The 27,499-nt window shown below is 44.0% G+C and overlaps 1 protein-coding gene across 3 annotated transcripts in view; it reads right to left on the bottom strand.

Annotated features, from left to right (window-relative positions):
* Positions 1-27,499, bottom strand: part of ACVR1 (activin A receptor type 1) — a 100,386-nt gene that overhangs the window by 29,066 nt on the left and 43,821 nt on the right. For all 3 annotated transcript variants that reach the window (XM_008687000.2, XM_008686999.2, XM_008686998.2), the window contains 4 exons: positions 12,061-12,324; positions 9,592-9,803; positions 6,063-6,162; positions 2,077-2,223 (listed from right to left, as the gene is read on the bottom strand). In XM_008687000.2, the coding sequence (XP_008685222.1) occupies positions 2,077-2,223; positions 6,063-6,162; positions 9,592-9,803; positions 12,061-12,324 (723 nt within the window). The remainder of the gene's footprint in view (positions 1-2,076; positions 2,224-6,062; positions 6,163-9,591; positions 9,804-12,060; positions 12,325-27,499) is intronic.

Raw genomic sequence — 27,499 nt, 5'->3', positions numbered from 1 at the left:
AAGGCAAAAACCATGGAAGTGATTCTTGCCCTCAGTGGACAGTGGAATGGTATCACAGTTCGTTTAACTCAAGGGCACTGACAAAGTGACTGTTTGCATAGCCCAGCAATATGTAGCACATATTGCTCAATGAACCTGTGAGCCCATGAGAACGAGAACAGGTGCCTGAACATGCCCTTCCTTTAATGAATCTCAGACCCCACATACTTCTAAAGAGTATGTGCCCCTGCCCCAAAGGAGTCATTCCACTGTTTAAAGAGAACTCCTTCCTGTACACCACGGCTTCTAATGCAACTGACGCTTTACCTGCGGCTCGACCTGTCTGTCCCAGTGTCAGAGGGAAACGTGGGACATTTGAGGGTAATTTTGGCTGTGGATGAATCTTCATCTCATGCTCTCACTATAGAATCACAATTCCACTCGCTAACTACCACAGAGAGTGCAGAACTGTGGTTAAGAGACACATGCCCAGTGTGTCTCAGCTCCACGAGCTGACCTGAGGGGGGCTGCTAACCTCCCACCTTGGTTTCCTCATCAGTTAAAACGAGACGGACAAGAGCACCTACCCCCTTACAGTGGCGGGGAAGCCAAATGGAGAAAACGCATGTGATGCACCTCAAACAGTGCTCCCTGCACGGTAACGATCACTGCTGTTACACATACACGCCTAACGGTGACGCAAGCTTGCGTGCGATCGGATGCACAGCTCAGCTGCAAAGTGAGGGGGTGCAGAAAAGCGCAAGTAAATCCACTGGGAGAAACTGGAAGGGAATTGAGACACTGTGACGGGAGGAGGGGTGGCTGGAGTGCGGGGTGGGGATCAGGGGTGATCGGGACCACGAACAAAGGCACAGACACCTCAATGTTCATGGCGATCCCAAGTGATGGCAAATATCCAAAGTGGCTGCCATCTGGGGGTATTTGTAGAGAGTGTTGGAGACTCCTTGGGACCCCAACAAATAAGGAGCCTGGAATGCCAGGCCCAGAAGACACAAATGTTAGGCAATGGAGGAGTCGTCAAAGACACTCTAAGGAGTATCTCAGCTACCCAGTGAAAGATAACTCAGGGTAGCAAGACGGACTGGAGACGGGAGACCAAAAGCAACGACAGGAGCGAGGAGGACTGGGTGACAACTAAGGCCCCACAGCTAAGGCAAGGGGAGAAGACAACTGCAGAACACACAACTCAAAGATGGAACACAGCGCCACACTGTTAAGGCAAAACTTTAGACAACTGTCGAACCGTTCTTGGCAGACAACGTGACTCGGGTTTAATACTCAATTGGCAGTAACGGAATAGAAACAAATCCCAGCAATGGCCTTCCAATGAGCCAAATCTCCTCCAATCACCAGGAAGTGGCCAGCACTGTCCTGTAGACTCAGTTTCTCTATAAACTTTATATCCACTATTAAAGAGGCACTCTGAGCAGCATTCATCATCCATGTATTAGTATAAACACACTGAGAAAACCTTTCCGAAAACAGAGAAGTCAAAGGGAGCAAGGGCGTTCTCATCCCTTATACCTCCACGGCAGTATTTCAGTGGGCTCTTCACAAATTTCACAAATGGTTCTAAGCTTTAGTTTCCAAATTAAAATGGATGCTAAATCCCTCTGTAAATCTGGGCTTTAAAAACCATGCCGAGTTTGAGGGAACGTGCATTTAATTACGATGTCCCTGGGAGCTGTGAATCTCTAGGAAATCGTCCAAAGAGCTTTCTTAGTTTGATTCAATAAATATTCAAAAAGGGTGCGGTAAGTAGAACAACGGAGGAAGCCTTGAAGTGAACAATATGGGGTAAATTCTTGTTGCTTAAATAACAACCTACAGAATAAGAATTAGCAATAATGGTTTCATTTCCATCATCCAGAGATTCTTCAAACTCAGCTTCTTTGCAGGTTTAAGCAAGAAATTAGTGTTAAAAGAAAATTAAACCTGATATCAATGCTGATGATTCCTATTCTCACTTTTCAGGGGAGACTTGCAAATTCACACACACACCAAATCGGAGAGGGCAAAGGTAGGCAATTATTTCTGTCTAGATAAAATTAATGAGGGGATTATCTTTGTACTTACCCAAAATATTTTCATGCCTCAGCATCACAGTGTTGTACAATTCTGTTTCCCTGAACCATGACTTCTCATCCCGGGAGGAGAAGATCTTCACAGCGACGTTCTCCCCCTGCCAACTGCCCCTCCACACCTCACCATACCTGCCTTTGCCTGGGGAGAGCAACACAGAGGTGACATGGGACTGCAGGACAGGAGAGGGAGCCAACACATTTCTTGCCCACAACTCTTACCCCCTCCTGTTGTATACTTGAAAAAACCTAATCTAGGGATCTAAACACCACAACCTTCGCCTGTGAAGACACACAAAAGCGAGGTGGAACCCACCCCTCCAGCCACCCACTGTCATAGCAAATCCAAAACCCTCAGTATCTACATCGTACAATTAGCTGCTAATTACAAGGCTTACAGCTAAATTCCTCAATTAAAAGGTATGAAACATATATGGTTTTTAAAAGTGCACCAAAGTTAATAAAACTAACAAAATGGGGGGCGTCTGGGTGGCACAGCGGTTAAGCGTCTGCCTTCGGCTCAGGGCGTGATCCCGGCGTTACGGGATCGAGCCCCACATCAGGCTCCTCTGCTATGAGCCTGCTTCTTCCTCTCCCACTCCCCCTGCTTGTGTTCCCTCTCTCGCTGGCTGTCTCTATCTCTGTCGAATAAATAAATAAAATCTTTAAAAAAAAAAAAACAAAAACTAACAAAATGGTACAGAGTATTAGATTCCAATGTGCTGAAAGCCCCCCCCACACACACACAAAGCACATGTGGCTAAATCGAATAGCTGACTGGATTTCCTTCTCTTCATACGATATCAACGCGGACATTTTCTTGGGAGTCCAAATTTACGTATTTACATATGCATTTATGGTTTTCATAAGGGAGATGATTAAGTTTGAGATCTGTGTTCTGAAGGATCCAAAGAAATACACACACACACACACACACACACACACACAACGATGCTGTGGAGGGGACCGACAAGCAGCCACTACCTTCCCTACAGGATTTCTTGGCTGAGGATATATTTCAAAAGAGGATTTGCAGTCTTAAAGACATAATCCCAGAACAGTTCTGATTCCTGACATTGGTCATGGGTATTTGCTTGTTAGCGCCCGAGACGCCAGAAGTGGGCCACACCGAAAGGGCCCCTTGGAGACAGCATTTCCCAAAACGCGGTGACTCTAGTTTGTGATCGGTTCTGGGGGGGTGCATGCCCCTCCTGCGGCAGCAGCTCAACTGTCAGCCTGGCAGCGACAGGCTCCCTCCTCGGTTCCTCTCCTTCGTTACAGGTAGGGGTGATCAGGGAGGCTGGGAGGAGGAGGTAATTACCACGAGACCATGGGGATCAACACCGGGTATAATCAGGGCAAAGACGCACGCGGCGCCTAGATAACGATGCAGCGGGAGATACACCTTGCAGGGCAGCAGGGCCTCCTCCCAGGCAAGGGGCTGCTGGGAGCCACGGCTCGTAATGAGCAGCTGCAGCCCCACCTGCACGCACAGGAAGACAGCTCTTTGCTCAAACACTAAGCCACGAGCACCCAAACATGGAGAAAGAAAGCACGTCTATCCAGAGGCTTAGGTCCTGACACAAAATCAAAACCACTCAATCTAGACTCCCTCCTGACAAACAGTATCCTTACGAAATACCAATGACTAATCCAAAAGGATGTTAAATGTGGCCAGTAAGTCATCATTGTGGGCTGCTGTCAGGTCGCAAAAATAGTATTTAGAGCAGGACTCATTTTAATACAGTCATAGCAATTGCCCAGCATTTGTAGTCCAAGATGAAGGCCAGTGCTTAGTAAGATACTACGAAACAGGCTACTGGAAAACAGTATGCTGATCTTCTCCTGCCTTTGGTTACAGTCTGTATCTTTATTTGCCCTTTGTCCTCACAGTCTCATTAGGAAGGAGAGAAAAAATATCCCGGAGAATTGTACACATTACTATAAAGTTGCCTTAAATCCTTTTTTCTTTTTTTCTTTTTTAAAGAAAACAGAGATGGATGTCAGGATAAGTAGACAGATTTAAAATAGAAACCTACTTCAATGGTTTTCAAATGCTTTTAAGTTGTCAAATGCTTTTTAGAAATGCAACCTTATTCAGAAGTTCCTAAAAACAGAAGCAGAACTGCCCAAACGTATGGGGCACAGAGCCCCCATGGGAATCCATACGGTATCTGAAATTTGGGGGGGTTCACAAATCACTATCTGGTAACAACTCATCTAGTCCAACTTTGACCCCAAATGGTAACATACTATCCAAGCAGTTCATTGCATACATTTTTATTCAGGGCCGCACCACACGAACGCTAACTATAAGCTACCGAAATGGCATTGCTTTTATGAAAGTCTTTAGCACTGAACCAACAAAATGCTATAATTGAATTTACGCTATTTCCAAAAATGCTCAAGAATATCTACACTACCAGAAACAGTGTGTGTTTTTAAAGGTGCAATACTGTTTTGCCCTTTGGACCCTGGAGGCGGGCTCTGAACACTGATAGGGAGAGTGGCTGCTCTGCGACTGGTAAGCGGCCTCAGCACAGGAGAGCGGGGGTAAGCAAGGCAGGTAAATGGCCCCTGTCGCTGCCTTCTCACTCCTACCCAAATGCCCCTGTTCATAAGCAAATTGGATGTTAAGCAGTACAAGAGGAAAACCCTGGTTGTACACAATAGGCACATTTGGGGCGTTTCCATTTGTATTTTCTCCACTCACAGTCCACCGTGGAAGAGAAGCAGGACGTGTGGCTCAGAGACAGTCCCAGTAGCTGCAGACCCAGAGCAAAGGCAACAGGCTCCTGCTGGTCACCTGTGTGCCTACCGGTGACACTTGCTGCTCAGACTACACTGCCTAGCCCCCTTTCCACTATCAAGTTTGGGGGTGTCCTGATTTCCGTAAAAACAGAGAGAAAGGTTGGAGAATAGCACCCCAGTACTGAAGGCAGCTATGATGTCCAGCTACCCCCCAAAACCATAAGATGGGAAGACTGGAGCTGCCAAGAAAAGAAACCAGGAGAATCAGAAAGAGTATGGAGACTGCCAACCTATCACGGCCCCTCTGGCCATCCCTGCACGCTGCCCAAAAAGAAATTAATGACAACTACCACGTGACTCTCAAATACCTGCCAAATACAAGTAAAACTAAGAAAACTCAGAACATCTCCCCCCAAAAAAGGCATTTTGCACCATCTTCCTGGAGAGCAATCGGCAATTTATAAACAAGCCATAAAAATGTCACAAATTCTGACCCAGGAACCCCAACTCCTGGGAATGTATTCTGAGTTTGCAAAAGAAAGGTATAATACATGCAAAAGCTTTCTCGAGTAGTCCTGTTACAACTCAGTGATCATTCAAAAGACCATCGTTACGCACTCTTTTAAAATATTTGTGATGTGTACAGATATATGGAAATGTCTACGAGCTTAAAACTGGAAGAAGGAACAAGCACTGTATACACATTATGATTGCATCTATTTATAAATATGTTCCCTCGATGGGGAAAAAATGAGAGGCCATAGAGAAATGCATATTGCTTGTGTTTAAACAAAGCAATTATACAGGTAGCTTTGGTAAACTTATCTCATTATTTCTAAAGGCAGCAGGAGAGTGAGAGGGCTTGGAGAACTGCCATAGGAAGGTGCACTGTCCAAACGCCTCCTCACCTCAGATCGCTCAATGCCTGCAGTCAGGAGGGGCCATGCTAATTCACTTCTCATGCCTTCCCATCATCCCAAAGGCTTTACTTGCAACTAAAAGCTTTTGACTAGCCATTCTTCATACTAACTAGCGATAGATTCCTTTGATAAGAATTCCAACAAGCTGAGACACTCCAACGTAAGTCCCGGGGGACAGATACAGAGCCACACCGTCTCAGTCATTTCACGAGCAACAGGCAACACAAGGCAGATTTTCCAAGTTCCATCCTGCTTCTAGAGCCAGGGCTAATATTGCATACAACCCACAAAGAAGAGAAAAAAGAATTACCAACACACTCCAACAGTGTGATCTGACGAGCCACTGTTCTTTGTACCAGAAAAGGGAGACCAGAGCCGCTTCCTGATGTACACGAATGATCCAGTAAATCCTGTGGTTCAAGACAAGGAGAAAAAGAAACTACTGAGAAAAAGCTCCCAGTTTAGACGACGAGCATGCATATCACTGTAACTCACATGGAGATGCCAGTCCTGGACAGGGGGCCCGTTAGTGTGCATGGAAAACCCCATTGGAGGAAGAGCTGGTTTTCTTAGGAAAACCAGAAGCTAGCCCTTTCCCTAATATATGATAGGTTTTCATGAGGGATAAGTTGTCTTTTCTTGCGTCGAGAGTTTTAGAATAAAAAAATATATATTAATTAAAAAAAAAAAAAGCTGAGTGGCCAAGGTCAAAGATGCAAATTAGAAAGTCCAAGAAGTAGGGCTGAGCACAAGGAGAAACAGCAGAAAGAGGAGCAAGCAGAGGAAAAAGAGGGGAAGGGCCTTCAAGTCCAAGGCCTGGGCATAACTAACCATGTTCTGCTCTGCTCATAAGAATCTATAAAAGGATTCACTTTAGTTGACATGTCAACTAAGGAACTCTAACAAGGAACAAACAAATTAGGAACAAGGAACAAACAATGTTCCTTGTTCTAATGTTGTTTCTTTGCAAAGTCTCCAGTGGCTACGTGGGTCACCTAGCTGGTACACTCAAGCAGAGAGGGGCCATCTGGATGGATTACCCTTTAGGAAGGTGAGGAACAAAAGCACCATAGAAGTTAACCCTCAAATGTCATTTCTGGGTGTGAATTATCCACAAATCGGGGGAGGGGGGTGTGAGACTTTCATTGAAAACATAAAACCATGCTCCAAACCTACTTCTAAAAATGAACATATTATGAAAAAAATTCCCAGTTAGTTCATTCATAAGTTTTCCCTTTTGATTCTCAGTGCAAGCCAAGGAATAGACGTCCCTTTGTATCAGGAATGGTTTACTTGGAATACACGGTATTGTGCCCATGGTGATGGTGGTCAGGTGGCAGTAGTGTTGAGCTAACATTCCCCAAAGCTCACTCTTTCCCAAACATTTTAGCTGGCCTGTTAAAGCAATACATTGATTTGTGTGAATTTCATCTTCTTTTACTTACTCTGAGCACCACTATGAAGTACTGTTGATCAGCAAAATTACCAAAATCTGAACATCCAAAGGAAGATATTTAGAATCCTTAAAAACCACAAAATGGATAATCAACAAGAAATTGAATGTAGATGAAGTAGTTTCACATCTCCCTAACCATCTCTTTTGCTGTTCTTTTTTCTCTTTATTCATTCAATTTTTTTGAGAGAATAATTCTGAAAATTAAACAAATGTGTTTTTTTCATAATGTATAATCGTGATTTTAAATCTAGTTCATAGACTTAAGGCAGGGGGTTGGCATCAGCCAAAGACTAACGAACATCTCCTTCAACTCCTGGCCCCCAAGGCTGCTTTTTCAATATAGGAGGCTGTTCAGTGAGACAGGCTTTGCTGAATCACATAAATGAGCATGTCACTTAAATAAGCAAGTACAGACCAATAACGACAACTTGTTTTAAACAGTGTTCTTTGCTGTGTTATTGTTACCGCAATATACTATCCTCTAACATGGTTGAGTTGGGAAAACTATTTTTAGCATACACTCCCATTCCTCTTCCAAACTTACAGAAGCTACTTACACAGTGAGTTACACTAGATATTCTTATCATCGGCCACGGTGATTAGCAGTTTTGGGGAACGGAGTTCTGATTAATCTACTTTAGACTCTTGCTTTGCTAAAGCTTTGTCAGGATTCAGCCTCGTATCTTGCTACTATTCAATAAACTCATTGAATTTTCCTTCATATGTGAAACAAACTTCTAAGTACATTTCTCTACTTTGGGAAACAATGTCCTCATCTCCTCTTTTCCCCAGTTCCGCCATACCACAATCTAAATAGGTAGGGAAAAGGAAGAAAACAAGGTTCCTTCCTGCTTTTCATACAAAAATATATGTTTGACTGGTGGCCCAAGAATGGGGAAGGCAGGAGGATGGGATATTTCTCAGCCTGTATCAGCCACCATCAAATGTTTTAACAACTCGCTAAGGTTGGTCCAAGAAGAGCACCCAAGCAACAGAGACCGGTGAGGGCGAGTTTTCTCCAGCACAGAGGAAGGTGGGGAGCAGGCTTACCTGCAGACCTCCCACACACTCGTAAGCTTGTCATCCAGCAGAACAAGACTTAATACGAGATGATCTTAGCTGATGCATGGCCATGACATTAAACAACACTGGGTCACATTAGAAAGTTATTACATGATGGTCTTCCATCAAATATGACAAGGAGAGTCTCAACTGGGTATCAGCATGTCTTTAACACCTAACACTCACCAATCTTCACCTTTTTCAGAGGAGGATCGGACTCAGCATAGGATTGCTTCAGAACGTTATCATTCTCTCTTCTGCATTTTATGGTGACCTATTTATAGCAAGTGGTTCCCTTCTCTCACTTAAAGTTTAAAGTTTCTTTCAAATTAACACTTGACAATTTTTAAAAGTAAAAAAAGGAAGGCACTTTTTCATGTGATTTCATCACTGAAAAAATACGCAAAAGAATAACTTTAAAACATTTAAATACAATGGTGTCTGACCCTGAGCTGTCCATGAGGGTAGCTACTAGCCACATGTTGACTTTTAGCAAGTGGAATGTGGTTAGTCTGAACTGATATATGCTGTGAGTGTAACATATGCACCATATTTTAAAAACTGAGTTCAAAAAAACAAAAAAGAATATAAAATAGCACATTCAAAATTCTGATTAATATGTTGAAATGGTACTAACTATATATATTAGGTCAAATATATGTTGTTATAATAAAAAATAAAAAATATGTTGTTAAAATTAATATCACCTATGGTGGGGGGGGGTTTAAACTTTTTTTTTAGTGGCCACTAGAAAATTTAAAATTACAGATGTGGGACATCTATTTCTATTGGATAGCATGGATTTAACCAAATCCGCACTCCACAAGGGGGCAGCACAGGAGCGTGAAAAGTTTAATAGGGGCTTTTTTTGGATGTCAAGTTTTAAAGCCTTAAATTACAGGGTATTAAAATAATCTAGAAGAGAAAGTGATTTTAATATTAAGCAAAGGTGCTTTTTCTGAAAGCACTTTTATTGCTAAAAATAGAATAACTGAGTTACTCCAACCCCCCCCCCAAAAAAAATTAGAGGGCAACCATTCTCCGCACCTTTTCCCTTACTCCCAAAAGAAGAATAACTACCAAGAATCTACTACAATAAGACCCCTCCCTCATTGAACAGAAATGTCTGTCTAAAATAAGTATTCTCACATAGGGGAGACTAAATAGGTGCCAACACAGGCTTGCCAAGGACACAAGTGACCAGTGGTATGTGTGCACACTGTCCAGTCCCCAGCTACTGGTTAGCATTTCACAATGGAAATAAGAAAGCATGTTTCGCCATTTTCGTTATGCTGGGGATTCCCTGGGGTCTCCAACTCACGGCTAAAGTGCTGTCTCCAACATTGGTGGTGATGAGCCCTTCGATGGTACCGTACTCCACATCTCTGGGATTGAGGCGTTCTTGGTTGCGCCTTTTAAATTTTCGGAGAGCGACTCCCAGTAGGCAAGCTAGAAGGCATACTGCAAATACTACGGACAGAATAATGAGGCCGACCTCCAAGTGGAAATTCTGCGTTCCAGGAAAGGACTTCCCTGGAGATGGGGGAGAAAAGGAATGCAATTGGCTGTAAGGATCAAGGTTTACTGATTATTTAGCATAACTGATACCTAACAAGTAGCTCGTGAGCCTGACCACCGGGTCTCCCAAGTCACAAACTGTTAAAAACTAAAATACTTCCTAATACCTGGCCAACGGCCCAGTCCTTTGAACCATGATTCATTTCGGCACAACCGGAGTTGGAAAAAATCCACCAAGAACCAACCATACTAATGCACATATGTGGAAGTACACTGAGGATATGAAGTACTACATAAATCTCTGGTACTACTCTTACTAACGCAGATTTGATCTATACAAATGTTTCATCCTTAGCCCTTACAGACAGAGATTATGATGTAATATTCCTAGGAGAAAGTGCTATCTGAGTTAAAAACAAATTACCCAATCTGTGGTCCCTCTCCTCAGTGTATCTTGGATGTCTACCACGGAGCTCTCATTGATCTTTCCACATCACGATTTCTGCCTAGGAACCGATTCATTCATCTGTTCTTTTACTCACTTATCCAATATTCTTTTACTCAAAACATCCATCCACTGATTCACTCTCTCGCCTAATCACTCATTCACCCCCTCGCTCGGCATTATCACATCACCCATTCAAACATCCGTGCACTCACTCCAACACTCACATACCACTCGGGCAAATACACACAAAGACTTTCTACTTGCCTAGAGAGTTAAATAAAATAAAAAAAAAATGTCTTGGTTGGATAGTGATGGTCCATAATTAAAAGGTCCCCAAACAATAATGATCTCTGAATGTCAGACCCCTTAAGATACGGTATCACCAAAAGCCCTGGTCTTCCCCACATGCCTTCTTCACGTCTCTGCCTCCTTCCACAACCCACAATCCTTCCGCAAGCCTGACAGCCTTTCTACATTTCTTTTAAGTTTCCAAATCCAAATTAATCAACGACTTGGCACATAATACCCCATGGTACATGTCATTTGTACGATAAAGTGTAAAACTAATTATATACAACATTAAATTATAAATATGGTGCCTCCCTAATTGAATTAGAAATTCCTTAAGTAAAGAAAATAAATGTTCTGCTACAACTCAGAGTCTTGCAGAGTGCTCTGCAGATTAGGAAGTTTCCACGCTGTAGGTCTAACTTTTGTGTGAGAACAGATACTTCTTCACGTCCATCGACTCCGTTAATTACAATTTAATTCACAAAGGTTAAGAGTAAAGTTTATTCCATCAAGTACCCTTTTAGTTTTAGCCATTTAAATACTTAATCTCTCTTTTAAAAATCGTCTTTTATTATTCAACCCCATTTGCATATCAGAATTAACATTTTCTATATGCCTTCAGGTCATCATCATAACTGAACTACTGCACAGCATAATCTTGTATCTGGTTTTTCTTTTTTCTTTTTTTCATTTTTCTGTCTCCTCCCTGGCTAGCTGCCATTTCTGGCAGTGGGCGATCCCAGTAGCCTCTCCCACTCCACTTTTTTGGTTCATTTCTTCTTTTGTGAGTGTAAAATCAAATAATTATGCCAATTAAAAATGTACTGTAGGTTAAGAGAATCCACTGGCTTGGAATGAGTCTACAAAGCCTAAGGAACATTAATATTTGTAGGGACTTTGAGACAGCAAATTAGGGCTCATTTTATGGGGTAATAGTTTCAGAGGAAGACTGATTTCCACTGGATATGGAATCCTTACGAACACAACATGGAGAAGATTCCACATGAACTACCAGGTTCGTGTGAAATCTGACCCAGCTTCAAGCTTCAGTGATGGTTCACTGGGAAATCAGATATGGGAGCAAAACTTGGTGAGGCTTTGTCTCTTTCCTCATGAAGAAGGAAACCCATTCCACCCAGCCACCAGAGTCTTGTTCCATTTTCCTTCCTACACACTCAACATAGAGATGAATATTTACCAAGCAGAACTGTTTCCAAAATTATGATATCATGGCTCCTGGACAGAAAAAGGAGCTGTTCACCTGCACATGTCTCCCAAGAGAGATCCGGTCAGCCAAGCCGTCCCCACGGTGGCCATTACCTTGCTCACTTACCCAAAGATCTATCCTCCTTTTAGACTCCAAAAGGCCATGCCTTTCCCTTCCTCACCTAGAGCTACCTTTCTTGTCACTCAAGGCCTTTAGTGCAAAGAGTAGGAGGAAAGCCCTGTGGCTACTTCCATCTTTAACCCACAAAGAATCAGAACAACACCAATGGGAACCCTTGATCTAGAAATAGAAAAGTCCATGGGAACCTTTAGTGGGCAGCTGGGCCGTGATGTTCCTGTTACACCAGTCCCCTTGGCAGCACTCCACAGCTTGGCCAGGTGATGGCGGGGTCTTACAGGTCATCTTCCCCTGCTCGTAGACCTGGAAGCAGCCTTTCTGGTAGACATGGAAGCCGTCATTTATGCTCAGTGAGGAAAAGCACTGCTGGCCTTCACAATGGTCCTCGTTCCCACAGGAGAGGCCTTCACACACACACATGTAAAGTTTGGGGTTCACCTTGGGCTTCTCATCTGCAAAGGAGCAAGAGGAAGGGGAAAAAAAATCACTACATGGGTTTTATTCCCATTAGTGGAACAAGACAGTTTTTCCAAGACCATTACAACACCTTTACCAAACAGGAAGTCAGGCCAAGAATCATCGTTGGCCGTGATGTCCGCATTTTGTTATCGTGTATCTCTCACTTGACCAACCACCAAATAATAATCACCTTTCAATATGTGAGTGCATTTATACGAGCTGTGTACTCTTTTAGATCATACAGGCCAAAAAATGGTTATCATGTACCCACAGGCTTCTGACAATGAACTTCCCCCACTGTGGTTTTCACGTTATCTTCAGCCTGATGGGCTCTTGCATCCCAATTTTCTTGCATCAAAATAAAACATTCTTCTAGAACATAATGCTCATCACTTTTATTTTATGTAAAAAAAAAAGAAGGCTCCTAAATATATGGCAATTGTTAATACCAGTTCCTGGCAACTCCATACTAACCCATCAACTAGTAATACAAGGAATGCTGGTGTTCCTGCCGTTATCTGTAATTTACCAGTATAATCAAAGAGTTGCCAAGGACACAGCCTATAATTACAAATATTTCTTACCAATATTTGCAGCTAGATGTTTAGACTAATTTTTCAACAGTAGTAACACTGAAGTTTTCATGTTGATTACAATGGAAATTCATAGCTGCTTCCACATTTTTGACTGGCAGAAAAAAAAAAAAAAACTGGCACCGATTACTGAAGATGAGGGTACAAGGAGACAGAGGGAAGAGAACAATGTTTTAAGAGGAAGGTAACAGGTAGGACCATAGGAGCAGTCCACACCTGGTAGGTCCAAGGTGCGATGGAAAGAGGCCGAAAAGTATCATCCATCAGTGAAGCCACCTAATCAGACCTCCTAATTATCTTTCTCAGGAAACACTCATTTGCAATCTAATTTTTCAAATCACTCTTTCTTTTCCCTTCCCTTGTTAGAATGATCAGTTCAGACTTGCTGGTCCCAACAGTTTGCACTAGTCGGGAAGGAAAGTGAAGATAGAATGTAAACAGCCAAGTCCTAGAGGTTCTGAAGCAGCGTTCATGTAAAGAAAGCCAGCTTTCAAAAGCTCCCTCCCAAGGTCTATGGCACAGACTGACTGCCTTTTAATTCTTGAACCCTCTATAGCAGGTCTGTGAGATAACTGCTTCTTTCTTAAAATAACAGGTCGGGTGGCTGTGCTTTCAAGAGGAGACCTTAAGGTAAGGTCTTTGAAAATGTCAAGTTCATTTACACAGATTTGTGTGGGTGTGTGTAGAGACGTGGGTTATCTCAAAAAGAGAAAAGTGTTCTTAATCTTTCTTCTTCCCTCTTCAAAGAAGTGAAAAATAGTTCACTACCCACTGTAATGTGGGTGCCTCATCCCACAGAGTAAGTGCATGCAGACACACAGACACAAGCCTTCTATTTATAATTGACTTGCTAGTTCTTTTGAAAACCACAAGGGGCTCATCCAAGAGCAAAGACATGCCTGAAAGCAGAAAATCCAAAATAGCCGCTGACAGGGTATGTATGTCACCAGTCTCACCCCCGAGAATCAAGAGCCTCAGACATTTTTAATGAGCAAAAATTTTAATGAGCCAAAAGATAGTCTTTATTTTCCCTGCCTCAAGAAATTCCAGCACCAATCTATTTCTATGAGGATGAGAAACATATATCTGTTGACATAATCCAGCAAAAAGTTTACACTTGCCAAAAGTGAGTTGAAAGATAATATTTCTAGGGAGTCTAGACATGCTTGCCACTCTTCGATGGCACAGAGCTGGGCTGAGGGTTGCCAACTATGCTGCCCAACAGGTGATGACTCTGGAGGGAAATGGATAGGCAGGGTAAGGGGGAGAGTTAACGGTGTCATGTTGATTTGTTTGTGATCTACAGCAGGAATCTAAAATACTACATTTTAAAACTAGGCAATAATGCATTTATGAAAATTTGAAACACAAACATGTATTTTAAAATCCTAAATATTTTCAAAAGTCAAAGGTATCCAAAGATACATACTAACACATTAAAGAGCTTGTGTCTGTTAACACAGGGGCTATGGGGTCAGTGTTAGGATGAAGGGGTAAAATGAAAATAAGGTACGAGAGCAGCTGTTCACGGACTGATAAGGGACTGAGGTGTATGGATTCCTCAACTCACTGCACCTGTGGTCCAGTAGGAGCAACCACAAACAGGTAACGCGAGACAACAGACGCCTTGCTCATCATCGAACCTATGGAAACGGATGGTCCAGGTACAAAACAATTAATGACATCTTGTGGTTATAATAAAAAAATGTGAATTAAAAAAAAAAATAAGATGATAGCAATAATAATTCCTTTCATGTACACTCAGACTGAACTCTACTTTTTTTTTTTTTTTTAAGATTTTATTTATTTATTTGACAGAGAGAGAGATAGCCAGCGGGAGAGGGAACACAAGCAGGGGGAGTGGGAGATGAAGAAGCAGGCTCCCAGCAGAGGAGCCTGATGTGGGGCTCGATCCCAGAACGCCGGGATCACACCCTGAGCCGAAGGCAGACGCTTAACGACTGAGCCACCCAGGCGCCCCTGAACTCTACTTTTAAAATCAGAACCTTGGGGTGCCTGGCTGGCTTAGTCAGTGGAGCACGCGACTCTTGATCTCGGGGTCGTGAGTTCAAGCCCCAAACTGGGGGTAGAGCCTACTTAAAAAAAAATAAAATAAAAAATAAATAAAATTAGAGATCAAACTGAACTCTAGCTCCATAGACATAAGATGTGGATTGCCCTTCCACGGTCCCTATCATTCGACAGGATGTGGGGATGGTCTGACAGATGTCTGGAATGTAACCTAAAGAATTTTGCCAGAATTGAGCAGCCTGAAGTAAATACCATCTTCAGTAAAAGTCAACTCACTATACCCAACCATGCAGTGCACACAGGCATCCCGGGTTAGAAACTGTAATCAGATCTTATCCCGTGGGGATCAAAAACTAAGTCAAAGGGATTCATTCATTTATTAAACACTCTCCTTGAATCTTTATATCCCTCCACTAATGGTACACAGACGGCCTGGGGTTGACTACCTTTAAATAGGTCATTCTTCTTAAGGTGTCAAAAACTAGAGTTTTCATCGCCTCACCTCCCCAATCCAGAAAAAGAAAAAAAGGGGAAGAAAGATGGTTGTGAATGATACGTGATAATTAACTTAATCTCTGCTATGAAGAACCATGAGCTCACTCCAGCAGTTAGCTAATGAGAAAAGTACAAAACCTTCGCCAGCTTCCCTTCCAATTGTGCTTCTCACCAACATTTAATCTTCTTAATTTGTATATTTCCATATACCTACTTAGCAGAGCCCTTCATGAATCTATTTTTTATATACCACCAAGTATAAATGAAGACCCTGAAGTCATAGGTCTGTAAGAATGGCCACACGTCCCACGCACATGCCTGCACGCACACACACATTAGTTAAATGCCACTTTGGCAGCTTCGTCCGACGGAGTGGATTAGTCAAAGAGATGCCAAAAAGATTTCTGAGCTCGGATTACTGATTCAACAAAGAAGGTTAAAAGCAAGGTAGTAGCATTTTCATATCTTAATATCCACAATTCTAAGAACACAGCAGGCCCCAAAATGCCCATGACTCACTGTCTTAGTCTCGTCAAAATTTAGGAATAACCGTAACATGCGTGGGCCTGTGATATTTTATTTGGAGCGGGTTGAGGGGGGCAGGGGTAGCGCACAGAAATGTACGAGTGTTGGGGCGCCTGGGTGGCACAGCGGTTAAGCGTCTGCCTTCGGCTCAGGGCGTGATCCTGGCGTTATGGGATCGAGCCCCACATCAGGCTCCTCTGCTATGAGCCTGCTTCTTCCTCTCCCACTACCCCTGCTTGTGTTCCCTCTCTCGCTGGCTGTCTCTATCTCTGTCGAATAAATAAATAAAATCTTAAAAAAAAAAAAAAGAAAGAAAAAAGAAATGTACGAGTGATCACGAAATCCCTTGTAGGGCCACAGGTAAGAGTCTGTGGACCTCTAATCTCTCAGACAGTGATAGGAAGATAGGACACATCGAGGCGCACCAAGGCACTGACAGTCACCGTCCGCGACTGATTTTCAACAGGACAGACAGGAAGCACCGCATCTGATACGAAATATTTTACACTTGCCTGTGCAAATAACTAGGAAGTGCCCTGGCAGAAGGCAGCCAGTCTACTTCACCTAACTGACATTCATTTAAATAATTCAGTAATTTAAATGTCAAGCCAGAGGTATTCCCTGTCTGCGAAGCTCACCCACATTGTTTGTTCTAAACGGCACCTCCCAGCATTACTCAGTGTTATGGCTGGCACCGCGTGCCCTTTGTATCACCAGAACCAGGTCCCCGTGAACACACTGGCAGCCCGGGTCGGAATCGGAGCAGCAGGGAGTCCTGGACTTGCAGCCAGTCCTGGCAGGATTGGGGGCTGTCTCCACAGCCAGAGGTACAAGGCTCAGAATCCCCAGTCTTTTCAAAGATCTTTCTTGTTCTGGGTGATACTCCACGCATCATCTGGACACACCTACTCTCGTAGCCTAACTGCAGACGGTCACAGGAAGGGGCAGCACAACGAGCACTGTGGACTTTAACAATGTCCATGGTTTGCGACCATCTTGCACCTCAGAGTAAAAGCAGTCACATTTTGTTTTATTTTACTTATGTATTTTTTTTAAGATTTTATTTATTTATTTGAGAGAGAAGAGAGAGAGCACAAACAAGGAGCATGGGAAAAGCAGGCCATGGAAGCTCGATCCCAGGACCCCTGGGATCACGACCTGAGCCAAAGGCAGACGCTTAACCGACTGAGCTACCCAGGCGCCCCCTGCATTGATGTTTTAAGTGGGACTTGAGAAATTGAAGCACAACACTGTGGGCTTATCCTCAACATTCTCAGTCAGGCACTCCATAATACTTTAAAGCATTTAAACTGATTATCATTCTAAATGGTGCACAAAACCTCGTATTTCCCACTAAAGTCTGACATAAAAGACAAATGAGAAAACGCTACAAGTAAACCAGCCTGCAGCTATGACCCCAGAGGTAAGCAAAAGGAACAGACAGAATTTCTTAGAGACTCACCTCAGAGTAGCACAAATAACAATGTGGTGATTAGACTATTCTTATAAAAGCTGTAGAGCTCAGAATTTTACAGGCTAAAAAAAGGAACCCCAAACATCCCTGGACTCCTTCCAACAGCATAAATGATTCATTCATTTGAAATGACAGCTTATATTAGGCTTATAGATATGGGAGTCCTTCCATGGCCTCCTAATCCAAGAGTGCAGCTTGGCACTGCTGCAGAATCGGAAAGCATTTGAGATCTGTGGCATTAAACAAAGGCTCAGTGATGGATTTTGCAATGCCAGGTATCACTGCCAGAAGGCTGCTCCTAAGACAGGAACACAAAGGTCAGTCTGGAACGCCTCGTGAAGGGCATTTGATGGTCTGGCAAGACGGCAAGCTGTATGCTCAGGAATACAGTACACTGAGTCTAAATGCTCTCATTATAAAACACCCATTCAGGGAACCCAAATCACTTTTTTTTTTTCCTGATGAGAGAAACCGATACTTGGCAAAGTTGTAACACCAAGAAGAAAACATATTCCAGGAGTTAAGAAAGATCAGATAGGATCACATATAAATTTGAATACCAACAACAAAAAATGATTTCAGGATTCCCAGGATTTTGAACTGTTGATGGCTACAAATGTGCCCTTCCTCCAGCGTTCTGGAACTGAGCAAACGGCATCCCCATTCAGATGTAGTCCTCTCTGCCCGCCATGATTCTCGAAATAGAGACAGGGTGGTCCATGTGGCCACAAGTCCTGGTAGAGCTGACCTCTACCTCGTCAGGCTCCCCTCGTCATCCCTCCAATTCTGGAAGGCCTCTCTTGCTCCAGGATGTCAGGTCCTTTCGGTATGGAATTTCCTCCTCAGGGACGGCTTCGCTCCCTCCCTGCCGATACCCCATTACCCAGTTAGCATCACCTTCCCTTCAGAGAAACCTTTGTTCATACCCTCAGATTTAAAGTAGGACGCACCTGCATACACTCCCCTGCATGTGTCTGTCTGGCTACCGGATGTCCAGGTCTTTCCTCTAGACTAGGAGCACCGTGAAGGTAGGAACAGCCTATTCTGCTCACTGTCATATACCCCCACCTGCCTCAGTAATTGACAGAGGAGTACAAGCCTGATGAGTATTTGCTTCAGAATGAATTTTCTCCTCACAGAAGGGATTTAGAGGTGGGAAGAGACATGATGCTGGTTTTCAGAGCAGACTGAGCCTATAAAGTCTTTAAATGTCAGCAGAGATCTTAAGGCAAGGCTTAGTCACTGAGCCAGCATGTCTGTGCAAACCACTTCTTCCTGGAGGAGCTCGCCATAGCGTCACATCTGTTCACCTACTCCGGCTTACAAGTGTAGAAAATTAATACTTGTGGTGGTACAGTAGGTGTTCTGTTTGCCTGTTTGTCTGTTAGAAGAAAGAGGTAAAATACAAGTGCCCCTAAAACAAGGAATTATTTAATACATTAATAGAACAGCGGGCTTTTATGGAGGGTCCTTCCTTGGATAGCTGATGTGAGGATTTCGGCTACTACGATGCGAAGGTGACCAGAATGATCGACACATCTTCAGCGCCCCGACTCCAGCCACATGAGGGGAGTCATGCAGGACTTGCCCGCTCAGCAGTGAAAAAGATGCCCCCAGTATTTGCTGCCATTTTTCTCCTCTCGGTGAAAGTAATGGCGTTTTCAGCAGGGAGTGGGGAAGAGTGAATTACATCATTTTCCCCTTCTTGCTTTGCTGAAGGTGATAAGGATTCCCAAGTCATCCTGCATTTGAACTGCTGAAGCTGAGAGGGGGAAAAAAAAGTGCCATCTGTTTATTTTGTGTCTGGGCTGACTCCTTGTCTCTGAAATAATCCCTGTAAATTAAGCCCTATTGCAGCAGCCACACCTTCGATTTCAAAGCCAAAAACTTGGTCTGTGTTTAAGTGACTAACAAGTTAAAGAACACTGTGGGGTACTGACCTAAGACAATATTGGTCTGTCTTTTCCGTGCTTTTTATGATTCCCAGAATGTAGCAAAGACATAGCTTTAACACTTGCACCATGCCTATGAAGCAACTCTTTAACATGGGGAAGATAATGACCCCTTTCTTCATTGTGTCTTCAAACTTCTTGACTCTCTGCTTCAGAGAAATAAATGATGACAAGGCCTAATGGAAATTACCTACTAAGGAATTCTTTTAAAGACCAGAAAGTATCCCCACCCCATATATTGGCAGTGCCCGGGTCTGAGCGAAGCCCCACTTACAGGAAGAGTAACAGAGAGTACCACAGCCTGAGGGTGAAGAGAAAAAGACCCGGTAAATTATCATAAACATTTCAGGGAAGCCATTCCTGGTTTAGGTTTGAGGAGAGCCAGCGATGTAGTCCCATCTGTCCAAGGCTCAGGCTGGAAGCTCTGTTCACAGTGGGGGAAGAGGTGTGCCTGACTCCTATGGGTTGTCTCCCAGCATTCCACCGGCTAACGAGGGAGTGCATGGCTTGCTCCAGTGAGGGTTTCCTAGCCATGCTCTGTATGGAAAATTCTGGTGTTAGGAAACCTTAACCAACGGCTCTACCTGGCATGGGACAATGGAGAAGGAACTACACGGTGGCTTCAGCGCAAGGCGCCCCCCTCTAGCTGCCCTTCTGTGCCCTACCAGTAACCGGGTCTTCGAGATTGCCAATCTTTGCTCTACTTACCAGCAGCAAACCACCACCACACCCCCACACCCTTTCCGCAAGCTTTCAAATCACAGAGATAAATCCTTCAGATGGGCAGGGCTACAATTTGTTGGACAACGGCCTTAGAATGACAGCCTCTAGGCATTGCAGCATCCAAAGCCAAAGGTAAAAATGTCCAGAATTACTTAAATTCCTCCTCTCTAGCTCCGTACTCTACCCCACCCCAGAAAAAAGCACAGAGGGAATAAGGTGCTTTCTAGACTATTTGCTCCCAGCCTGGACGAAATCCAAGAGATTAAGATATCTAGGAGTGAAAAACTGGAGCACTGATCAAGCCTCTGATACTGCTACTTCCCTATCCCCTAATTTCCCAATTCACGTCCGAAGGGCCTACCAGGCCCTGAACACCATGCAAGGTTCATTACGAGAAGAATCCCCTGCCTTCAATCCCATGAATACATGCCTTGTGCATCTGTATTCCAGCCTTTAACTTGATCTTTGCTTTGTATATCTTCCTTCCCCTATCAGTCTAATTAATATGGTCCACAAGAATTCACCAATTCCCAAATTCAACACTTAAGAAGATTGGCTTATTAGTCATGGACTGAAGGGTCCTACAGTCACCATGACATAGTTGCATCTGGGTCATTTTGAGCTTATTCTTTTTCTACCCCAGAGCCCACAGAAAGGCTCCAGGTGCCTACACTGAAGGTAGAAACCAAAAGCATTTTCTGAGAGTGCTGTGAACCAGAACCGGCTTTTCAAACCCTTGTTCCCTTCCCCGTGCCCCCCCCCCCCATAATCTCTGTGGCACAGCACACCACTCCCAGCTTCCACAATCATCTCGAACCTTGGCAGAAGAAAGGCAGCTAAATCAGAGATGTGTCACGAGGCCATTGGCTGGGGAGCAAGAATATCTAAACACAAACGAAGGCGAAAGCAACAGGCCCGAGTTTCCACCGAGTGCCACTGGCTGCTGTAGCCGCAGAGCGCTGGCAGCCTAAAGATAACCCAAGTATCTACGAAGGGTCACTTTTAAATAGTAGCTTTAATACCACCAGTCATTTCAGAAGCATTTCCTTCCAGAGCCCGCTTCCATCCACACTGGCATGCCAGCCGTGCCCAACAATGGCCAGCCCACTGAAGAGATGAAAGCGCAGAAGGAAATGGAAGGAGTCCCAAAGGGGAGCAGACAGTGCCGTAACCTGCTGCGATTCTATTCTGCGCCCACATATGGACTGCTGAGAAAGAAGAATCTGGTAAGGAGACACCTTGTAGAAGTGATCTACTGACAATCATGGGTGATTAAAGAACAGGTAGAAAGTCAAACAAAACAGTTTAAGCCAAGGCCTCCCCGTCCGAAAGCTGAGGCAGTATCAACCACGGATGGCCACCTTCCAGGAGTTTTTCAGGAAAGCTATTACCTCCAAGAGAAAACGTACACCCTCAGTCTACTGGACCGCAGTCCGGCTGAGCAGAGAGAACTGTATGGAGTCTTCGGCGCGTGCTGTACGGATGCAGCCACTGTGACCACCCACTCACCGCAGAAGTGCCAAAGGGAACTGCTCAGGAGAGGCTGCTGCTGCTTTATTGTCCACTGAAGCCAGGGCCAAAGGTATCCAAGATCTTCCTCAGAACCATTAAAACCCAGCAGCCCCTCACCTATCCACCAAGTTGAGCACCCCCACCCCCCGTCCCAAATGGCAGTCGGCCCGGGGCTGGTGTACAAGGGACAGGTGCACAGTGGGCTATTTTCAGTTGCTATCAGCTCCATCGGGAGCCGCACATGCTCAGTAGGCAGGCAAGTCTGGGTTGCATTTCAAACTCCAGGCAGCAAAGAGACATACACCTTCCCCAGCTGCCAGGGCAACCAGCTGCCCAGTGCTCCTCCCAAGACGGGAGCAATGAAAACAGTATAACCTGGCCAGCCACCACGCCAGCGAGCAAGCTGCACCTCGCATGTCACTGCCTGGGTTATTCTGAGCCGGGTTATTGACACTCCATGGCAACACAGGAACAAAGGGCCGGCGAGAGGGATTTAAATGTCCTGCAAAAGTTGCTAGAAAAGTCAGCAGCTCAGGCTTCTGTTTTCATAATAAAAGTAGCAGTGGCATTATTATTAGCTTATTGTGTGCCGCTCCAGTGACTGTTATCTGCGAATAATAATAATAAAGATCCCCTCTTTGAACTAAGGTTCTGTTTCTGTTTTGCTCGCCACCATGAAGTGGCTGTAGTTGGGAGACCTCCCAAAACTACAGCATGCGGGCCTGCCCCCCGCAACACCAACACGGCAGGGCTGTCTCTCCTCATTCGTTTACCTCTCACATCGCCATGCCCTGTGATCCACGTCCCCCATGCAACTCTCTGAAAACACACAAACTGGCCCTCCGTAACCTTTCAATAGCCCACATTGCCCTCCGGATGGGAGACAACGAGCTCAGAACCCCAGGCCCTGCCAGGCCAGCAGGACCTCTACTCCCAACCCAGATCCCTTCTCAAGACTGCCCGGGCCATGCTGGGACTGCCCAGGTGGTGGTGTCCATTCCCCACTCCCACAACTTCTCTGGGCAAGGCCCTTCCCTAGGCAAGAAGTCATTCCCAGTCCTTCCTTTGCTGCTCCAGCACCTGTCGAGCCTGCCAAACCCCAGCTCCCTGGAATGCCGTCTCCAATCCCAGCCCAGTGTGATACAGAGGCCCTTCCTGTTGATATCCCCGGTGCTGGGCTATAACCTTTGCCTCCTGCAACTAGACTGTGACTCCTTGCCAGCAGGAACCACTTCTAGTTACGCTGACATCATCTGTGCCTACCGGTGTACTCGTGCTAACTTATCAAAGACTGTAAGATTGTACTGCAACTGATTCTCTTTTCCCAAAGTCCGAATAAATTCTTTGAAAGATGTGCTCTTATGACCTCCTCAGCCCAGATCAGTCCCTTCATATAAGTATCTTTTTTATATAAGAACTATAATTGTGGCAAACATTATTTATTCATCCATTTGTCAAATATTCACTGAGCACCAACTACATGCCAGGCGCTGTCGTGGACACTGGGGATAAAATGAACACCGCCAGGTCCGGGCCCCTCCACTCCAGGGCTCACTTTGCGCACATCCCCCACAAACTCCTCACAACCAGCCTACCGCTGTCTCCATTGTGCTGCTGCGGAAACAGCCCAACAGGTGAGGTAGCACACACACGTGGACACACAAGAAAGAGGAAGAAGAGGGCTCATGACAGCATTTGCCTTTGCCCCTCTCCTGAGAAAGGCCTGATTCCAGTGCACAGCCAAGAGCTTTCCCTTCCAAAGACACCTTCAACTAGCAACATCATTTACCTACCAAAAATCACCCTAATGCTTTGCAAAACTGACGCCGTGAAGCCTATGGACTAGGACGTGGTGTTAAAGAGAAGCTGTCCCTGTGTGACCCGGCATGGCCATGGGGAGTACACAGCAGATGACTCTGATTCCCAGCCGGACTGTGGGCATCTTTGTTTTTTCCTCTCTATTCTCTACGACTCTCCTGAGTGGGTCCATCCAAACCGGCTTGGTGCAGCTAGTGGCATTCAGAAGACAAAATAAATGCAGCAACATGAACAAAGAGGCCACCCCATTCCAAATCAGCATTCGGGTTACAGGCAGAGGTGGGGGTTTTGTTTGTTTTGTTCTATTTCAGGTGATTTTCACCACCTCCTTGCCAAGAGAGTGTTCATTCTTCCTCCTATTCCTTCTCTCCTTCCCACAACCCCCCAGTGTCATATCCTCAGAAAGTCCGTGCTCTGCTCTCACCCATAACAAAGAATTAGATGCCGCATTACCGTGGATCTAGGAAAACCCCTTGGTCTGCGGAGCTCCGATTCAGCTGATTAGAATCAGGCAGCAGCTGTTGCAGTGTTATGACCGAGGCTGAGGAGACACGAATGTAAACTTCCCTCTTCCTGTCAAACCACTGGCTCAGACAGAGAGGATGGTCAGGCTTCGTGAACTTGTGAAAAAATAAAAGGCTCCGGGCCAGCTCTGTTGCAGAACGCGCAGAGCAGTTTCACCTGGGGGCAGCAAGCTCTCGGGGGCAGACTGCAGTCGCCCTTTTCAAATCGTGGGTCATGACCCATTCCTGGGTAGGGAAATTGATTTAGTGGTTCAAGACAAGGTCTCTTTCTTTCTTTTTAAATAAAATAGATCCAAATAGAACGGGGGAAAAAAGAGAAGGAGAGAAGAAATGGAAGTGTATTAAACATACTAAGAGTAACTGCTGGTTTTTTCCATGAGTTTTTTTGTTTTAGATGTGTGTGGGTCCTACTCTAAAATGTTTCTAAATGTAGATGCACTGGGTCCAACTGTAAAATGTTTCTGACTGTGAGTCACAAGGAAAAGTTTGAAAGTCACTCCGCCCTGTGTCTTACAGGATCTTGGAATTGACAGGAGTTCTGAGTAATTATGACTATCCGTATAATCATTATCTGTGGAAGCTTGCCTGAGGTCATGCTGGGCTGCAGAAGGAAGTTCCGAGGCGGGTTAATAGTGTTTGGGGAGCTACAAAGTAATTCTTTATTGTGTCTTGTTTTCCTGGGTGTTTCTTTCTTTGCAAGAGCAAAAGTCGCATGGAGGACACACCTACCAATCTCCTGCTTCACTAGCTTTTCCATCAAGAGGTGACGGCACTCATCTTCTCATTCTTGAGACCTGTCTTCATAAAAGAGAAGCCCAGAAGCTACCGTGCTGCCCTCTCACCATTGACCACAAGGGAATCATTTCACCAGCTTGGGTCTCAGATTTGTTTTCACATCTGTTCAATATTTGACTTAGATTGCATTTTTAGAGCCTTCTCCACACCCTACTGCTACTACCTTCCTCTCATATAAATGCACCAAATGTGAATGTTTTTAAATGTCCACTGGGGGGGTTGGATGTGGCTTTACTTTAACTACCCACAGCCGAAACAAACATTTCCCAAGAATTACAAGCTCAAAGGAAGCTTTGTCATAGCTCATCTGACATCAACTAATACACCATCATTCTGCTCGATAAGAAAATCTGACAACAAACAAGCAGTATCTTCAAAGTGTGCAGCTCCCGTAAGATATTCAGTTTAGGTCTTAGTGGTGAGTGGCAAATAGCTCACTATATCTCGTCTCTCTCCCCAAAAAGTCTCTCATTTGATGATGTGTCAGCGAAAAAGATTTTATTCTGAACAAAAGGGATAAATTAAGAGTAATGAGAAATGAGAGCAACAAATTTAATAGAGACATTCCTCGTACATTCATTCACCCCTTCAAGAACTTCCTGAATCTTCAATAATGAGAAATTCAAAGAAAGGCTTATTCTATTCTTCTCCCACAGTGGCAAAGAGGGGCACCTTTGTGGACCCTAACAAAAAGTCTATTGACGTTATCCCCTTCCTTCTCTCATTGGGTAATTGGGCTGGAAAGTCTGAGTGGTGATGGCTTTGGAAACAGTAAAATCAAGTCAGCCCACAAAATAATTTAGAACTTCGCAATCCTCTCTAGGACAGGCCAAAACCTCTTGCAACAAAACTCCGCAAAAGTCCAGCCCTTGCTGCTATGATAAAATCTAACTATGGCTCGCAAATTTGATAAAATGTGGGTCATCTTAGCTTAGAAATATTTCTGAAGCAATATTCCATTTTAAGTATTTGTGTCATGGACGTCACCTGCAAATGCTCTCAGGGACAAAGGGAAAGCCAAACATGGAGGTTCTGGAACAAAAATGGACTTTTCCCCAGTGGCATAATAGCAGTATTAGAGTACGATTAGTTTTATTAATGGGAAGGGAAAGGAAGGATATACGGATAATTAGGACTCAAGTGCTCTTCTCGGTAAGAGCAAATAAAACTCTTCCTGCAGCTAGAGTTGTATATATAATGAACATGAAAAATGAATATTGGTATGAGATGAGAAATAAAAAACACAAACCCAGGTGAAGGAGCCTGATCATTTGCTATTACAAGCTCTCATCTCAGCTCTCAAACAGACTGGGCTGAGCTGGATTCTAGCATGCACCAGATATAATGTGGATGTGGATGTAGCTAATTGAAGGGACCAAAAAAAAAAAAAAAAAAAGCCAAATTCTGAAGACTCATAATGACTGAAGCTCTTGAACACCATTTCTTAAAGTACACTATACCTTTTGTTGTCTGTGTAACCTTAAACAAGAGCTGTAAACAATTCAAAGGCATGTCCCCCAAAAACCTATCTCATTAGGGTAATCATGAGGATTATGGGAAATAATGCATATAAACCCACCCAACATTTGGCACATATTAGCCACTCAATAAATATTACCTATAATCATCAAAGAGGTACTTACAGTAAGCAGTATTTTCCAAACTTATTTGGTCTTTTTTGCCCTGGAGTATTTAGGATTCCATACAACCTGAGAAATGTTCTGAAGTACACTCATACTAACCAAACCCTACCAAAACCAATGTTTGGGACCTATTATTGGAAGTGCTAACACTATTTCTAATCAATATTTAAGAAGACACTTGGGAATAATTAGGGAGACGAAGGGGAAGAAGTTTTGCTTGCTCCCCCCCTACCCCGCCCCCGCCCAATGAACTAAAAAGAGTACAGTACCTAACAAAATACATTGGAACAAAATCTCTGTGACTTTTTTATTTATGCCCCAGTAATGCCATCTAGCTTCACTAAAGCACAATCAATAAGGTGCCATAGCTACTCTGCAAACATCAAACACGGGTCTATTTCCTTTTAACCTTGGTAGTCTAAAGGTCTGCACTAGACAACGTATGGGGCTAGTATAAAGGTTTTAGTTAACTGCCCTATTGTTTCCTTCTTTTGGTTAAGTATTTTATACTTAACATTTGCTTTATGACTAATGTTGAATATATTAGAGTGCATTACAATTAGGGGTTCTCAGTGTGTTTTTTAAATTCCTAGTAAATATACAAAAACAAAGAATCTTTTCATAGAATATGCTATTGACAGTTAACAAGGAGTTGAGTCATGGAGGGAAGACGGGACTAAGGCAACTGTTATTATGATTAGAGCATTCTAGGCTGTAGCACTCCCTAGATATTCTGGTTGAAGAGGAAAAAAAAAAGCTACTGCAAACTAAGGGATGATGTGTCCTTTTCCTTCCTTGTAAACATCCTAGTAGTGGTGGTATATTAAATAGCAAAACTTTAGTGGCAATCCATTTCCACTTGAGCCAGACGGACTTGATTCATTACGTATCTTCACTGTGACATTAAAGGGTCATTTGCTGGACTCTTTGGGCAGCTTAAGAGCTAAAAGCAGGAAAAAACAACCAATGGCAAGGTTGCTAATATTGATTCATAAATGCCCTTTTCCCCTTCTCTGTTCTCCATTCTTTCTCGACTTCTCCATCTCTATTCATACCGCATTTCCACCTCAAATTGTCTTCCAC

Source organism: Ursus maritimus, unplaced genomic scaffold (assembly GCF_017311325.1).
Source record: "Ursus maritimus isolate PB19 unplaced genomic scaffold, ASM1731132v1 scaffold_1, whole genome shotgun sequence".
Taxonomy (NCBI): domain Eukaryota; kingdom Metazoa; phylum Chordata; class Mammalia; order Carnivora; family Ursidae; genus Ursus; species Ursus maritimus.
This window is presented reverse-complemented; position numbering and strand designations above follow the sequence as displayed.